General features: G+C 36.6%; 2 protein-coding genes across 5 annotated transcripts; one reads left to right on the top strand and one right to left on the bottom strand.

Moving 5' to 3' along the window:
- Positions 1–1,963: 1,963 nt before the first annotated feature.
- Positions 1,964–5,849, bottom strand: LOC125223512 (glycine oxidase). Of its 3 annotated transcripts, XM_048126689.1 has the most exons (10): positions 5,421–5,562; positions 5,187–5,336; positions 4,546–4,598; positions 4,384–4,481; positions 4,215–4,285; positions 3,923–4,085; positions 3,220–3,406; positions 2,563–2,721; positions 2,399–2,487; positions 1,964–2,286 (listed from the first exon to the last, which is right to left on the bottom strand). In XM_048126689.1, exons 2-10 carry the CDS (start codon positions 5,288–5,290, stop codon positions 2,206–2,208), a joined length of 1,005 nt encoding a protein of 334 aa, XP_047982646.1. In that variant the 5' UTR covers positions 5,291–5,336; positions 5,421–5,562; the 3' UTR covers positions 1,964–2,205. The 3 variants fall into 3 exon arrangements, 2 of the variants coding, with proteins under 2 accessions (XP_047982646.1, XP_047982645.1); XM_048126688.1 differs by having other exon boundaries at positions 4,384–4,598; positions 5,421–5,844; XR_007176727.1 differs by lacking the exons at positions 1,964–2,286; positions 2,399–2,487 and adding an exon at positions 3,007–3,137 and having other exon boundaries at positions 2,590–2,721; positions 4,384–4,598; positions 5,421–5,849.
- A 6,620-nt stretch (positions 5,850–12,469) lies between these two features.
- Positions 12,470–14,548, top strand: LOC125223250 (GDSL esterase/lipase At1g06990-like). Of its 2 annotated transcripts, XM_048126308.1 has the most exons (4): positions 12,470–13,099; positions 13,736–13,991; positions 14,072–14,168; positions 14,319–14,548. In XM_048126308.1, the coding sequence occupies exons 1-4, from the start codon at positions 12,503–12,505 to the stop codon at positions 14,332–14,334; spliced, it is 966 nt and encodes a 321-aa protein (XP_047982265.1). In that variant the 5' UTR covers positions 12,470–12,502; the 3' UTR covers positions 14,335–14,548. The 2 variants fall into 2 exon arrangements, with proteins under 2 accessions (XP_047982265.1, XP_047982266.1); XM_048126309.1 differs by lacking the exon at positions 14,319–14,548 and having other exon boundaries at positions 12,471–13,099; positions 14,072–14,309.
- Positions 14,549–18,245: the final 3,697 nt, after the last annotated feature.

The following is an 18,245-nucleotide window of genomic DNA, read 5'->3' as shown; positions in this document are numbered from 1 at the left end:
TATCGTGGTGGGTCAGAAATGGGCACTCGTGCGTTGATATACGTTCCATCTAAGGCTCCAAGACACCCCTTCATTGTTTTATAAATAAAGCACCACTCATATATATTGGAACCGCAAGACTTCAAAAGAAGCAAATAAATATGGATCGATTATTCACACCTTAAACCAATTCCACCGACGGTCAGTGCAATCATGACTATAGGGTTAGGTTTCACCAAAAATAGATTGTGAAGCGTAAGCACCCCATGGGGCATATTGCGTATAACACATGAAATCGAAACCAGCTACACGAGTTTTCTTGTGGTGGGATAGAACACATAGGAACATGGCAACTTCTTCAACAATGACAAATTTCTGGTCCTTTAAACCTACACCATCACAGAGAAGACGACACAGACGCCCAAACACGTTTCTATCCATCTGTAAATTATCCACACATGACCGATATGCGACACGGGCTAGCCTATCTAAATGCTTTGCATGAGCAGGATTTTAATCGATCATTTCCGATGGGGTATCTCTGCCCCATCGTTTTGTTTTCTCTTGTGGGTCTTAGGTCCAATAAGTGTGATTAAGCAAAATATCAACAAAATATTTTATTTGATGATTCTTTAATATCTCTCCAAGCAAAATCGTTATGATTGTCATTTCATTACACCTGCGCTCATCCTAAATTAAGGAACACAAACATTTGCATGTAACTGAAAGTGAAGACTTAGTACATCATATATTCTTGATGCACTATTTTATTAGCACTACAACTATTTGCAAGTATAACAAGACAATCATAGTTTAGCCAAAGGATAAGAACATGGTTGTCAAACTCAGGGAATAGATCACATAGATCACAGATTGATTACCAAATACTAAGCTTTTATAACTAGTTGGACACACAAGTGGGTTGGTTTGAACACATAATTAAAACAGTTAATTAAAGCAATTAAAGATAACAGTAAACAATCACAATTTTGAATGATTTGAGAAAACAGATGGTAACAAGGGATTCTGGAGATGCACTTTCACAATTATGGTTTACACAAAACACATGTATGATATTCTACCACAATTTATGTTTAACTATAGCGAGTCAAGTAAATATTGCCCATGTGACACCTCAATTTAATTAAACAAGATAAAACACATCCAAATATTATTGGATCTCCGGCTACAAATACTCTATAAATATGAAAAGAGAATTAGATCAAAATACACTGCTCTTAGAGCAATATTTTATCTTCACTAGATTCAAAAGTTTGATAGTATATTATTCACACAATAATCAAAACTTTTAAGTAAGAATAATTGGCTAGAAGATTCCAGGCTGATTCCAACCGGTGAAGTAACTAGAGTTGTAAACCCCAATTTGAAAAAATGAGATTCGCATAAAACGTACTAATTCTTGATCCATAGAAGTATGCTTAAGATCTTATTTTATCTTATGTGATGTCTATCTATTTGCGTTCTAAAGTATATTTAATTTTGTGAAGTAACATGAATTTTTGAAAATATATGCACAACACATCAGCATCCACTAAACGTATGCATATATAAAACACAATTAACGGTGTATGAGATCGATTATTTTGATTGATAAATAAAAATATGGCTATAACTGTAATTTTGTATTGGCTAGAAGATTCCAAAACTTTTAAGTAAGAATAATTGGCTAGAAGATTCCAGGTTGATTCCAACCGGTGAAGTAACTAGAGTTGTAAACCCCAATTTGAAAAAATGAGATTCGCATAAAACGTACTAATTCTTGATCCATAGAAGTATGCTTAAGATCTTATTTTATCTTATGTGATGTCTATCTATTTGCGTTCTAAAGTATATTTAATTTTGTGAAGTAATATGAATTTTTGAAAATATATGCACAACACATCAGCATCCACTAAACGTATGCATATATGAAACACAATTAACGGTGTATGAGATCGATTATTTTGATTGATAAATAAAAATATGGCTATAACTGTAATTTTGTATTGCATCATAACAATGTGAAGATGTCAGACAAGTAACAATAACAAGGAAAAATGAATTAGTACATGAATAAACATAAACTGAAGTACCATGTCATTGTAACCCCAATCATCATATAAAGTCATCAATCACTTCATTACTCCCATTATTTCTTTCTACTTTTCCAGAACTCACAAGGTACTGGTATATCCTTCTGCTTCCAGGAGAGAGAGAGAGAGCAACCTAGAGAGAGAAGGGTGCCGGACTGACCTTGTGAGGACTCTCCAACACCATGTTTAAAATCATTTCAGCGGTTCCCAGAGCCTGTAAAAAATTGGACTGTTTCATTACAGATCATATTGATACGCAAAAGATGCAACAAAATGAGTGGTATAAATGTTGCAGATTCAAATAAGTGCACTTTGAAAAAAATTACCAGTGAGAGGCCTTCTCCTTCGTGTCCAGCAGCAAAAAAAGTCTTCGGTAATCCAGGCACAGGTCCAATCACTGGCTTCCCTCCGGGCACTGCAAACAATGGCATCAACTTATGAAAAATATCACGAGACAGCTATAGTTGGAAGCTCTATCTGAGAAACTTACTATAAGGTCTTAGGCCAACTCTAACTTCTCTGCTTTCGCTTAACTCTCTCAGTGACGCTTGTTTAAGTTGAGGAAAGAACTCACTCGCCCTATCCCATATCCGATCGATGATGGACTCATCAATCTCAGTGTCGAACCCAACAAGCTGGCGGCTGCTTCCTGCACGAAGCAAAGGCAAAGCATATGATATGACCTTAGACATTTTCCTCGCACATAGCGAGGGTGGGAATGAAATGACATTTTATTTCCATTTCCTTTGCATTTTCATTCCATTCACTCCTTCATTCCGTCATACCAAGCAAATAATTAGAATGAAAGTAGGAATCACATTCCGTTACATAATTTCATTCATCATACCAAGAAGAGCCTTATATTTAGAAACGATGGGATATAATGGATGAAGGGATGATCAAATGCAAATTGTAAAAGTAAAATTGAAGTCACCAATTTAATGCCATTGCCCGATAAACATTTATACATAGCTAAGCTAAGAGCAGATTCACATAAGCCATGTCATCCATCGACCATTGTCACTCGTCCGATACATAACTTGATTACTCTGTAAGGATATACAGCTATTTTCAGGTATTATTAGTTCACAGTGCCACAGTTAACATGGAAAGGAGTTTAGCGAGTAAAAAGCAGACTAGAGTTTACCGAGAACAAGCCTTCCCGACATGTCCATTGTAGCTGTCATCGATACAGATGCAGTATTTGCATCAGATTTGTTCCCCGTATCTGTAGTAGGACTAAGGGTTGCGGATTCGTGATTGACATATCCGGCTTCCATAAGCCCGTGATTAACTTTAAAAGATTTGAAATTCTCAAGAACTAGCAGATGACCCTGCCACATATCAATGTAAGATCTCAATTATTCTCTTCAGAACATTGCACTCCTATATAGCTACGCTAAGATTAAGAGACGTGATACTACTCCGAAACTGAAAATGACTACAAGTCAGTTTTTAAAGGCCGAACAGCACTACAAGGACCACAACCTCCAAACAAGACACATTTTTGTATTATATGGCAACAGCATATAAACGGCATTTCAAAAATACTGGGTACACAAGGGAGAGACGAAAAAAAACCCTTTCGTTTCAATAGTATACTGCTAATACTTATAATAACCTAAGAAATGAAATAGCAGGTTTGAAACTTTCAAAGATTGGCTAAAAATGAGGTATCATAGTATATTGAATGTGATATAATTATATAAAGATAGTGGAGTAGATTTTTTTCCAAAATTTCAACACAACACATTTTGAAACTGAAAGAACCTACATAAGGTGATGGCCAAGAACTGAGACGTTTCAAATTTAAGAAAAACATTGAAACTTCGCACACCTTAGCATCTCACCTTACGAGGTTTTACAGGGAAATCTAGCTCAATTTCTGAATCCTTTAAAATGTCATGCATCAAAGGACCAGTCCACGAGCCTGCTGCAATAATAACAGCTTTCTTACTACGCAATGTAGTCTTAGAAGTTTGAACTGCCTCAACTTCTCCACTACTCTCAGACCTGATCTTAATCAGAAAAGGAAATAATAGATTTTTTTTCACTTAGTAAAATGGTCATCTTGACAAGATCCAAAATCATAACAATTACTACTTGGAAATAAGCATAAAATATGAAGAGAAATTGACTAACCGCAATAAACCAGTTACTGGCTCATAAAAAAACTCCGCATATCTCCCTTCAGCTGCAAAGGCCCGGTTAGCCTAGCGGAAATTATACACAGTAACTATGAAGTAACACATTTTAAATAGATGACATTAAAAGTCTACTTCCAGAGGATGCCAGAGTAATCGCTAGGAACCTTTTCAATAAATGCAACAGCACGACGAGCATCTATTTGGCAGTCATCAGGCATAAAAGCTGCACCACCTTCCTTTCCAAGATTAAGGCTGGGTTCCACTGCCATCAATTCATCACTAGATAAAAACTTGGCACCAAGACCAACATCAACAAGGTTCTCTACCTTCTTCCTCAACGCCAAACAATCTTCTTCGGTCCGTCCAACTAGCATGCTTCCTGTTGTTAAAAACAACAAAGATGCCAAACTCTCAAGCATATTCATGAAATTGAAGTCTTACAGATAATGAACAAAGGCGGAAAGATTAAAATCCACGATACGATAAGTATAAACAAGAGAATTACTACCAATTATTCTTAGGAGCAAAACACTCAAGCACAAGATCCTGATCAAGCATATCTATGAACACCAAACCTGATAAATATTTTGCAAGTTACAGCTATACTCCCTCCGTCCCACAAGAATATGCACTCTTTCGTTTATAGTCCGTCCCACAAGAATATGCCCTTTCTAATTTTTGAAACGCTTTTCTCTCTAATGAGACGAGACCCATTATCCACTAACAATAGTATAATTACCTTTTCTTTTTATATCTCTCTTACTTTACCAATTGTCCATTAAAACCTGTGCCAACAAAAAGTGCATTTTCTTATGGGACGGGTTAATAATAGTGAACACCTTACTTCTGTTTATCCATGTTTACCGCATTAAGCTACATTTCAATACTAGTTAACACAAAAACAATCCATCAATGAGAAATTTTATCAAACAGTTGATCGACAAATCAAAAAACCCAATATCTGAACCTGTCTTCTTCCAGCCAAGCTCCAGCAAAGGATCCATGCCTTGATTCGTGATGCTCTCCGCCATCTCCTCCCATAATTGATGGCTTCTCATCGCCAATTCCCATTTATCACTCCCCGGAATTTTGTGAACCCTCCATATGTATCCTTGCCCTAAACTTACCAAATTAGCTCAAATGAAGAAACATTCATTCATTCATTTATTCATTTCAATTAATCAGTTGAGTGAATGAGTACCTGCGCCAGTGGCGCCGGTGCAGGGAACGGCGGCGTCGACGACGGCGACGGATAGGTTGGATCCGAGGAGGAACTGACGGGCTATGGTCAACCCGATAATGCCCGCTCCGACGATGACTACGTCGAATGCGGGATCAGCTGATCCGGATACCCGATTCGTTCCGAATGCCCTAGCGGGTCTTAATCTAGTTGCTTCGTAGTTGGTTGAAGATTGAGAGAAAGAGAGAGGATGAGCTTTGGTGGTATTTGACAACGCTGAGATTCTGATTGTGCCGGCGGGGTAACGACACGGAGCGGCGGCGTCTGGGGAAGGGTTGGTTAGAGCGATTTTGAGAGCGGAGGCCGCCATTTTAGGTGGAAGTGAAGTGCTGCAAAGTCGGTTGAAGATTCTTAAGGAATCTTTTTGTCTGGATATGAAAAGTGTTGGAAAATTTAGTTATGAGATATTCATGGCCAACTTGAATTTGAGTGCTGCTTATTACCCTCTCCTTTTTGTAAAAAAAGAAAAGTTTGATAATTTAAAAGACTAAAAATCTTTTTTTTTTCTAATAATATGATCATTTTACTCATTTTATTAAAATATTTATTTTTTGAAATTTTGAGTCCCAAACAAACGAAATATTATTAGTACCTCTTATCTTCGCTCGTAGTTTGAGTCATTTTTCTATTTTGGAAAATTTTCTTATAGTTGAGTCATTTCATAACTTTTTTCTCTTTCTTACTTTACCCTCTTTTACTTTATTATCTCTATTTTATTCACATTTTTAATTTATTCTTTCAACCTATTTTCTCTTTCTTACTTTTTTTTATCTATTTATTTAACACACTTAAATTCTGTGCCGAAAAGTTTCGCATCAATTATAAAGGAACGGAGAGAGTACTTTTTGTAAAGCTAGGGTAAAGATTATATGGAATAAAGAATTTAGTAGTCTAGACATATAGTTACATGGTGTGTTCATTCAATCACAATTTTAAAATAATACTTCCTATATTTTTTTTGTTTCTTAATATGTGTCTCATTTTAATTTGACACGGGTTTTAAAATTGAAGAAAGTAAATTGAAAAAGTTAGTAGAAGGTATGTTATATCTCTATAATTACTTTTTTAGTATAGTAATATGAGTAAAATGAGTTAAGTGAAACCTAATAATGACCATCACCAAAAAAAATGTAAAAGTAAATTAAGACTATTAACAAGGAACATCTCAAAATAAAAAATTAGGACACATGATAAGAATAATAGGAGATAAGGGTATTAATTAAAAATATAAAATGCCAAGCACATAAATGTAAATCCTATACACGAATCATGACTCCGAAGCAGCGGCTACGGTGGACGACGGAGCTGCACGAAGCTGTTGAATCTGAGTTGCTATTTACAATTTTCTGTTTTATTGTTGAGAAACCCTGGATGGAAGATGATAGGGTGTTTAGATCTAGTCTGTTGAAAGGGGACGAAGCAGATCTGAATGCATTTACATGGAATGAAAGTATGTTCGCGTATGATTAGGTTTTCTAGTTGTAGATCTGGAAGTCGTCTTCGCTATTTCTACATGATTATGACTTAGTTATTTTATTTACGTAAACTCAATCGATCTCTTAGCGTAGATTTAATTTTGCAAGTCTATTATGTTAAGTTTAGAGTAGTTCGTTAGGGAGGAAATGTGTGAGATCTGATTATGCTCTGTTTTGTACTGATTCTGCAAGGAAGATGAACTTGTTGGGAAAGTTTACTTTATCGTACGTTTTGCAGGGTACTGACATCTGCTCACTTTACTTTGTTTGGCTATTTCAGGAAATCACAGTATGAGTTCTTCAGTTCAGACAGATTGATCAATTAGAGCTTACAAGTTTAGTCAAGTCTTAGCAAATGGATCAGTTTAATTAGTTTAGTCTCTCAGTTCGTCTAGTCAGGTAATTTAACTTAACCCACTATGAAGCGTGGCAACAACCATTCCCAATTTGTCCTCAACAAATGTAGAACACATCGTCTTTATGGGATTCGACCCTTACTTCCCTTTACTAATTAATACTATTTTGGGTCAAGTCTTTATGGGATTCGACCCTTACTTCCCAATTTGTTATGTTTTACATTTAATGGATGTTAATGCATGTTTAAATGTATAAGTTAACTTAACAAAGTCTAAGTCCTTGTTTTAGTACCGGTTGTGGGCGTCGTCCACTTTAAGGTAACACGGTCAGTTCTAAACAAAGAAAAAGATAAATTTCACAACCTAGTTGGAATTTGACTATCCATCGAGAAAGGTTGCAATGTCAGTCCGCATATTTCTAAGCCTTACTGAAATAAGATGACATTGGTGTGGTATAACACTGAACGGATCTAACAGTAAGACTTGCCCTTATGCTATCTACTGAAAGGCGAGGTCTTGATAAATATTTGTTACTTAATCAATGTAGGTTAGCATTGAGCATACGGTATTGATTATGCATTACTTTGACTTATCAAATGGTGTGTGTTTTTCGTAACCCAATGATCCCGATATATTGGGTAGTGGTGATCAATATCTAGAGGTGCTAGGATTGCTATTATATTGAATCGTGCGCGAGTTGAGTCTCGTTTGATAATGTCCTCCAGAGGAACGCGAAACAAGGTTTTATTATTCGGAACCTAACTAGTTGGAGTTTGATTACTCTATGAATAATAAATAAGCGCGTTTCATGCTAAGTCCACTCTTGGAATTAATAAGAAGTTAATTAATTAAGTTTATAGCAGATATTAATTAATTAATGGACATTTTTATCTTAAGCGCGGGAAATGAAAGATAAACGGAAACCCGGATTACTTGTAATTTCGGATTTGGATGGGGAGAGTTCAATATTACTTCTGTAGTGGCTGCTCGTAATATTCCAATTATAACTTATATTAAATTGTGGGTTCAATTTAATTAGTAAAAGTAAATTGGATGAGCCCATATCCAAAACCTTCCATAGATCCCTGTCTGGGCCCAAAAAGAACTTAATATAAATAGGAGAATAAAGGAGACAGAAATAACACAATTTTATTTCTCAAAATTTTCGAAAATTTCGAAACTCCCCAGCTGAAGGAGATTTCGAATTCTACTCCTTTTCTCAAAAGGATTTCTTCTGTCTTCTTTATTTAAGTCCTAGTATTCTAGTGAGATCAGCCCACACCGATATTGGAGTACAGTTCGGGAACCAGAGAGAAGATTTGTGGTCTAGTATTCAAAGCATCACGTGGAGAAGAAGCTAGCCATCTTCAATTCTTTGGAGAATTAATTAGGTATTTTTTTGCTCCGTAGAAAAGCATGTTTTAGGTTTCAATATTCTTAAAGCATGATTAATTCAAGTTATGAGCATGATACATGTGAGAATTACGCGAATAGATTTTGTCTAAATAATCTTCTAAATAGATCCGATTATTATGTGATTTATTGGTGTGATTGATAATTGTTAATTATGATAATCCATGCAAAAACACCCGCTTTCCGCTGCCGGTTCCACCAACCTTAAAGTGGACGCCGCCCACAACCAGTCTACTAAGCAAAAGACTTAGGCTTTGTTTGCTTTTTATACATTTAAATGTTTATAAAACATCTTATAAATGTACAAGCAAACACAATGTAATAATAATAGTGATTCTATTCGTGCGGAACTGCTCGAATAATACTGAATCGGGTTAAAAGTGGATTGTAGAGTTTTACGTATACAAGCAAGATTCTATTTGCCTGAAACTGCTCGAAACATGCTTTTCAGTATACCAAACCTAACAATCTTCCACTTATACTCAAAACATCCTTTCGAGTATACCCACTGCTAAAAACTCTCCCACTTATACTCAAAGTAGGTCTTTGTACTAGATATATCGAACTACCAATCATTTCACTAAGGGAAAGAAAAATCTTCTTGGTTCTTCTCTGATAATATCTTTTTCACCATAATGTCTTTGCTGCGTACTTGATCTATAATTAATTTCATCCACATATGTGATTGCTTAGCTTAATAAACTCGTGTGTTAATTGGGGATTTACGGCCGCTTCGGCGGCCAAAATCCCCCGCAATAGCGCCGCAAAAAGACGTTGCATCGCTCTACAGCCTCAAAAAATGGCACTGGCAATAAGGGTGAAAACTCCACTGCATGCTGCCGAAATTTCGGGCCTTATTTCCAAGAAAAGAAAATATCTCACTTAGATTGGTACATAGGAAATACATCTCATTTAGGCCGAAGAAGAGGAAGTATATATATGGATACACCAACCAACCCTCTAACATATACCTTAGCATAGAAGCGGACCTGCATGGAGCCTTGGGGGTCCCATAGAACCCCCAACTCTTTAGATTTGCCTATATATATGTATATTAGGTTCATGACTGATAAACATACACTTTGCTGGCGGAAGTGGCTGAAATTTCAGATTTAACTTGGAGGTTCGAGTTTGAATCCTTTGAGGGCCATAATTCATTCTCAATTTTTTTCCAGCTCTTTTATTTTGTCAAACACTTCTCTTTATTTATAAAATAGACAAGGATAAGCTATTAATTTTAAATTATACTCACTTTGCAATAATTTTTTTTTTTCATTTTATTAACACTTCTCATTTTTTTAAATAGATAAGTTATTAATTTTAAAATATACTACTCACTTTGCAATAATTTTTTTTTATTTTTTATTTTGGTAACACTTCTCATTTTTTCAACTACTTTTAACGATCATATGTATGTCTAGTTATCGTCACATTTTTATTATTTGTCATTCACTATAATCAATATATGTCACAACCTCCTTAATACTCATGCTACACCTATTTGCGGTAAGGTAAATATCGAAAAATACTCTGCAATTATTAATAATAATTTGGACCCCTCAATCGCGAAATCCTGCATCTGCCACTGCCTAAGCATATATTTTATCCTTAGGATCAATAAATGGATAGATAAGATTTAATGCATTATTAATCATTACTCCCTCGTCCGTGAAATGTTGTCCAATTTTACTATTTCGGTCCGTCCGCAAAATGTTATCAACTTTGCGTTTTTTTCCATTTTTGGTAAATGGTCACCACTTTCCACTAACTCATTACACCCACATTCTATTATAAAACCAATAGATAAATGTGGGACCTACAATCCACTAACTTTTTTCACTCACTTTTTTCATATTTCTTAAAAGTCGTGCTGAGTCAAATATGGACAACATTTTTCGGATGGAGGGGTACAAAGGCTTAAAATTCTCATTAGCAAGACAAAATCGTCAAAAACATTATACAGTAAAATTATTCTACAATTGAAGAAGTGAAAGAAATTTTAAGGATCATATCTTTTTTTTCCATTTTAAGTACTCCCTTAGTTCCATAAAAATAGTCTTCTTTTTTCTTTTTGATCTGTCCCACAAAAATAGCTCTTTTCTACTTATGACAAGTCTTTTATTTCTTTTAATAGGGCAGGTAATTCGGTCGGTTCGGTTAGAACCGAACCGACAACCCGGTTAACCGAGCACAAAAGTAACCGAGATTGAAGCACCGAAACCGAAACCGAATGGGCCTCGGTTCGGTTCGGTTCCTAACCGAATAGGGTCGGTTCGGTTCCGGTTAACCGAACCGGAACCGAATTATTAAAAAAATATATATATGCAGTTCATAGGTATCAATCTGCATACGAAAAATTCCCATCCTAGCCACCACCATTTGCGCTGCATTGAGTTTTTGGTATTTAAATTTGTAGAAAAAATTATGTAGGTGCTTTGTATTAGAAATTTAAAAAATAAAAACAACCTATTTAGAATATACTTAATAAAAATAAATATTAAATGTGTAATTCGGTTCTAATCGGTTCCAATCGGTTCTAACCGATTGGAACCGAACCGAACCGATAACCGAAAGACACCTTTCTTTTGGAACCGAACCGAACCGATAACCGAATTTTTCGGTTATCGGTTAACCGAAAAATGTGATAAACGGTTCGGTCATCGGTTAACCGACTAACCGATGACCGAACTACCTGCCCTATCTTTTAAGGTGGGTCTCATTCTTCACTTCAATCACTTTTTATTTCTACACCTCTCCTACTTTATCAATTTTGAATTAAAACTCATGCCGTCCACAAAGTTACTAAAATCACCTAATAAATATAAAATTCATATAACATAGTTTGTGTATGGATTTAATTATTTTTTATTTATATAATTTAATATAAAAAATAATTTTTTATGCAGCACAGCTCAGCCCAGCCCAATTCGTCGGTGGTCCTAGGTTGGGCAGGGTCTAGATTTATAGAAAGAAGCTCATTCCAACCCACTATGTTAGTGGATCTAGATTGGGTCGGATTCGAATACATAGAACGAAGCCCAACCCAGCTCACTTTGTCGGTGGGCTTGGATTGGACTGGGCTAAGTCCTAAGTTGGTTGGCATGTGGCGGGCCTTGGTCAGCCCAACCCATTTACAACTCTAAGTGATCGATGCTATTAAAGTTTATATATTGGGCCTTTACTATGATCGCCTTATACAAGACATAATTGTTATGTCCCACATTAGTTGAGTCCTATTTCTTTTTAGTTTGTTCCGAAGATAGTTGAGTCACTTCATTTTTTGACAAAACATTTATTTTTTCTTCTATTATATTTGTTCTTTCTCTTTTTTATTTTTTCCTTTCTTTTTTTATATTTTTCTTCACTTATCCTTTAAATATTAATTCCCTTGTCGTCCCAAATGTCCTTATTTTCCGGACAAAGGGAGTATTTTTTATAAATTTCGTATTAAAATCTGTCTGACCATTAGCAAGCTATTTTGAATGATTTTCAATCACATAAAGGATAAGATTTAAGATGATTTAAATTTATCTTGAATCATCAGTTAATCTGAACACATCTTAGAAGCGAAGAAAGGAGATGTTTCCATCATTCCACAACAAAACATGACACTGCAAATGCCTACATTTCAATCCTGACACACTTCCTATTTCCCAATACTTGTGAATGCAGCAGCTCACAAGCACACTGTCTCATCATAGCCTCACACATCAACCATACAAATTTCAATCCAAATTTGGAAACCCCTTCTCATAAATAAAAATCACCACATTTTAATCCAAAAAAAAAAGAGAAAAGAATGGCCATTGCAGCTCTCTTGGCTTTGATGATCACAACCTTGACAAATCAATGCAATGCCAATCCCAAATTCCCAGCCATTCTTGTGTTTGGTGATTCAACAGTAGACACAGGCAACAACAACTACATATCCACTCCTTTCAAAGGCAACCACCCTCCCTACGGCTACAATTTCCCGGAGGGTGCCCCGACTGGCAGGTTCTCCGATGGGAGACTGGTGCCGGATATACTGGCATCCTTGTTCGGCCTCAAGGAAGCCGTTCCTCCCTTCTTGGACCCGATTCTTTCTGATCAAGACGTTGTTACCGGGGTCAGTTTCGCATCAGCAGGCTCGGGCTACGATGCTCTAACCACCTCTTTCACTCGGGTGATTTCCATGTCGAGGCAGCTCGACTACTTGAACGAGTACGTTGAGAGGCTGCAGAGTATTGTTGGTGAAAAAGAAGCTGCGGAGATACTGAGCAGAGCTCTGGTTATAGTCAGTGCTGGAACAAATGACTTCACCTTCAACTTCTATGATTTCCCCACTAGGAGACTTGAGTTCACCATTTCTCAATACCAAAACTTCCTCCAAGCCAAACTGCAGAGCTTCATTAAGGTCTGTCTTTTTTCTCCCTTTGTCTTTCTTATTGGAGTAGTTGAATGAAGAATTACATATAGCCTCCGTACGACGATTAACCAAAAACAGTGGTTATGGACCTTCCAGACGATCAGAGACGTTCTTCACAATAGTCTGCCGAGAGAATATAGAATATGAAATCGTTCTTCTCACGTCGGGGGTCCATAACTCTACCTTATACTCCCTCTGTCCCATTAGAAATGAAACATTTGTTTTTCGCACAGGATACTATGTAGTTCTTTTTTGTGTTAATCGGGAGAGAATAAAGTAACATAAGTGAAAAAGTAAGATTTGTTTCTATTATAGAAAACGTTTCATTTTTAATGAGACAACCCAAAAAGAAAAACGTTTCATTTTTAATAGGATAGATGAAATATTTATATTATATATAAGACCCTTTATTATTTATTCGGTCACCCAACAAATTAAAAATCTTATACAGTACTTACATTTATTTTTATAACAAATAAATACACGTTAGTCCAAACATTAATTTTTATTGCATCACTTTAATCAGGCAACTGAAAGATAGTCATACGTTTTAAATTAGTCATGTGTAAGCCCAAATTTCCAATATCTATATCTCAAGTGCCTTTTAATGGATGAATTTGTCAGGCATTGTATGATGTTGGGTGTCGTAAGATGGTGGTGTCGGGGCTTCCCCCGATAGGGTGTCTGCCAATACAAATGACGGTGAAATCTCCTCTGTTGCGAAGCTGCTGTCAAAGGGAGAATGAGGAAGCAGTGTCTTACAACGACAAGCTTGAGAAGGTGGTGCGCCAAATGGAGACGGATCTTGCAGGATGCAGGATCCTCTATGCGGACGTCTACAATCCTATGATGGACATGATCAACAACCCACTCAAATATGGTTAGCTAGCCTTCAACAACATACATGTATGCAGAACTAAAACTGCAAATGTTAAAGATGTTGGCGGTGTTGTGTTGCAGAGTTTACAGAGACTAAAAGAGGATGCTGCGGCACTGGATTACTTGAAGCTGGACCTCTCTGCACGCCGTTGGCAGGCGTCTGCGCGGAACCTTCTCGGTATCTATTCTGGGACAGCATTCATCCTACTGAATCAACCTACCAGATTCTCGCTCACAAACTAGCACAATCTTTGACTACAAACATGTCTTTTCATTCAATCAAACAATAAAATGCAAGATTTGCACTACTTTTTTTAAATCTCTACAGGCACGCTCCATGCTAACCATAGGCATGGTTACAACTAAAGGATGACACAAGATCAAATGCCATAACAAAGCAATCTTCACCAAAGCTGCAGTATTGTATACGTATAGTGAGATTTTTTGTGGACCGTTCATTCGTTTTATGGTATCGCCACTGGCTCACTAGACACCGATTACGCGGTCTTTTCTGATTGTTGATTATTTGTTTTTTGGGATTTACACTTATGTTGTCCCTAGATTTTAAAAATATCATTAGCAATTTGTGAATATTATTTTTATACCGCGCTTTTTTACTCAAACCATTGGAAATTTATCACAAATTTCAAAATAAGTACCCAAGTTAATTATAAGAACATTTTGAAATTAAGTACTTGTATATATCACACCTTTCATTTTTATGGATACTGTAGGAATCAGATCAGTCTAGATTCACTAATTACCGAGACCTCTTTGTTCTTGTACAAGAGAGCTCAGCCAAACTCTCACCCACGCGGCTGATTTTACACAAGTAATACAAACTTAGATTACAAGGATCAAGTTCTAACTATTACAAGGTCTTGGAAGCTATTAACTCCGCTTCCTAGCAATTACTTCAGCCTGCACACTCAACACACAAGTTAGTAACAACAAGAAGGATCCTCTCGGATCTAAACTCAAGATACTAACTAAGAACAAAGTGAAAGACAATAGATCAAAGAATCTTGGCTCGGAACCCGCCACAACAACACTGATCTATTCTTCCAGAACTAAACTCAAGGGAGCACATATGTATTGGATAGAGTTAACCCTCAGACCACCAATACCTCCACCAGAAAATCCCCTCACACCAGATCAAGTTCCACCGAACAAATCTCAACACAAAGCCTCCAAGTCTCACAAACCCTAGTTCCTCTCCAGCAACAAGCAATCGAAGAGATTGCCTCACACCAGCACTCACAACAGATCTACCACTCAAAGAACCGTGGAAGATCACTAAGAGATGGCCGAAAGTTCATCGGAGAAGAAAAGAGAGAAGAGAGAATACACTGAATCAAGTGTAGAGAGAGAGAGAGATTGGAGTGAATGAGAACGGCGCATAGCCTTCTCTCAGGTAACACACACAGCCCTACATCCAACGGCTGGAAAGAAGCATCCGAGAGAGAGGGCATGTGGCAGCATCTGGTGAGTGAGGGTAAGTAATTGGGCTCAGCCCAATTAATCACATCCGGGCTAACAAATAACACAGCCCAAATAAGAGTCCACTCAATATATCCAACAGATATGAATATAGGGGTGCACTATGGTGACACCTAGTTTAAAAGACAACCTCCGAAATTGATAAAATCTCTGCAAGATGTATAGCATGCTCCTCCAAAGTTTCACTATAAACAAGGATGTCGTCAAAAAGACGACTTCCGCAAGAATGCTTGAAAATAATATTCATTTTTGCTTGGAACGTCGAAGGTGTATTTGTCAAGCCAAACGACATCACTAAGAACTCATAATGACCCTCGTGAGTGCGAAAGGTCGTCTTGAAAACATCACTGTGATACATCCGGATTTGGTGGTACCCCGATCAAAGATCTAGCCTTGTGAAAAAACGTGTCGCCCCTAACTCATCGGCAGTGGGAATGGGGAAGTGATCCGGAACAGTGGCAATATTTAGAGCTCTGTAGTCAACACAAAATCTAAAAGTACCATCTTTCTTGCAAATTAAAAGGACAGGAGATGAAAACGAGCTCTGACTATGGCAAATAATACCTTGATCCAACATTTCTTGCACCTGATGCTCGATCTCATTCTTTTAAAGTACGGATATTTGTACGGACGGACATTAACTGATTTCGTGTTGGGAAGGAGATGTATGCGGTGGTCAAATTGTCGAGGCGGTGGCATGCCTGCAGGTGTAAGACTTCGCAATGAGACTGCAAAGCTTTGCTGATTAAGTCGGGCAGATCAGTTGGAAAGCTGCTATCCGTGCTGCACTGCGACGAAGTGGTGTTGTCGGTCAGTGAGAATAGCTCATAAATATCAGAGTCAGATTCACGGACTCGGATAGTTTTCCTTTAAGAAACTCCATATATAGTGCGTTCAACATAGTCATGAGGGACCCGTCCCAATTATTCCAACCAAGTCATGCCCAATATAATATATGGTTTGTGAATAGGCAAAATATGCATGTCAACAAGAAAAGGAACATCCTACATCTTCAACTCAGTCACGCGAGTGAAGTGGGAGCAGAGAAGTGAAGCCCCATTTACAACGTACACGCGAAATGTTGAAATGGATGTTAAAGGAAGACTGTGTTGTTCGACAATCCAAGGGTGTATAAAGTCATGAGAGCTACCTGTATTTAGAGCTACCCAAGGTTTACCGAACCAAAATCGTGAATTTTAGAATCGCGGTTCGGTTCAGGTTCTAAATTTTTCGAACCGAAACCGCGACCGAATCGTTGGTTCCGAACGGTTCCGAACCGCCGGTTAACCGCGGTTCGCGGTTCACGGTTCCGAACCGCCAATGCAATGATAAATTTAAATATAGTTAATCCTTATATTAAAACTATACTCCATTTTGGTAATAATTTTATAATACTATTTCTCTAACTCAACTTAAATTTGAAAAGTCTAACTTGGAAGTTTAAGTTGAGCTCAAAAGCCCTTTGTAATTTTTTCTTTTTTCCCCATTTCATGTATTTATTTGTTTACGTTTAGATGAGTACGACACTTGTAAATTATATCACTTTGTAATGTGTTTGTAAACTATACTTCGTTCGTCCCATAAAAAATATAGGCAATGGATATGACAAAGAACTTAAGATAAAAGTAATAAAGTAAGAGAGAGGAGGAAAATGATAGTTAATGTAGTGTTAGTGGATAAGGGGACCTACATTATTAAATTGATATAACTTTCCAAAAATGGAATGGACATATTTTTATGGGACGGACGAAAATGAAAAGTGCACATATTTTTATGGGACGGAAGGAGTATCACATTGTAATTTGTTTGTAAATTTTATCACATTGTAATTTGTATATGTAAATTGTAAATTTAATATCGTTTTCACCTTACTCGTCTTAATTCAATTTAAAGTATACATTTCCTTGTTTCAATTTATTTTATAATTTCAAACTACATGGCAAAAAAAAATTAAGGAAAAAAACCGCAAAAACGAACCTAAACCGCTGCAAACCGTACGAAAGTCGGCGGTTCAGAACCTAAACTGAAACCGCCGGTTTTTTAACCGAAACCGAAACCGAAACCGAAACCATGAAACAGCCTCATGGTTCGGTTCCGGTTCCATATTTTCCAAAACTAGAAACGGCGGTTCCGAACCGAAACCGCCGATTCATGAACCGTGGGCAGGTCTACCTGTATTGACTAACACTCGGATCATAGTACCTCTGATGTTGCCCATTAGACTAAGGCCATCCGCATCCTGTCTCTTAACCGTCTCATCCCTTCACTATTCATGAGCCCCACTATACTTTTCACCTCATCTCTTAACTAAGAGACATCACTTGCATCCCTCCATCTCTTAACCATCTCATCCATGAATTATTCATTCAATTTCATTTTTTATTTTTATTTCCAACAAATTCAATTAATATTCATTGAAATATTAAATTAATACTAATAATTCATAAAATCATTAAAAACCACGAAAATTACAACATCCGAAAATACGAAAATTACATAATTGAAATGGATCCATTAATGGATTAAATTTGGGAGAAGAATAATGTTTTGAGATGAAGAATGTAGAGTGTTTGAGTGAGAATAGAGAGTTTTTTTATGGTGGATAATTTGTGAGAATGATTTGATATTTATAGAAGTGATTGGGGGCTTAAAAAATAGAAAAAAAATTAAGAATTTGAATAAAACAATTATAAACGGCTAGTAATTTTTGATTTTTTTTTTAATTTTAGATATTTTTTGGAATTTAAAAAAAAAC

Source organism: Salvia hispanica, chromosome 4 (genome assembly GCF_023119035.1).
Source record: "Salvia hispanica cultivar TCC Black 2014 chromosome 4, UniMelb_Shisp_WGS_1.0, whole genome shotgun sequence".
NCBI classification, from domain to species: domain Eukaryota; kingdom Viridiplantae; phylum Streptophyta; class Magnoliopsida; order Lamiales; family Lamiaceae; genus Salvia; species Salvia hispanica.
This window is presented reverse-complemented; position numbering and strand designations above follow the sequence as displayed.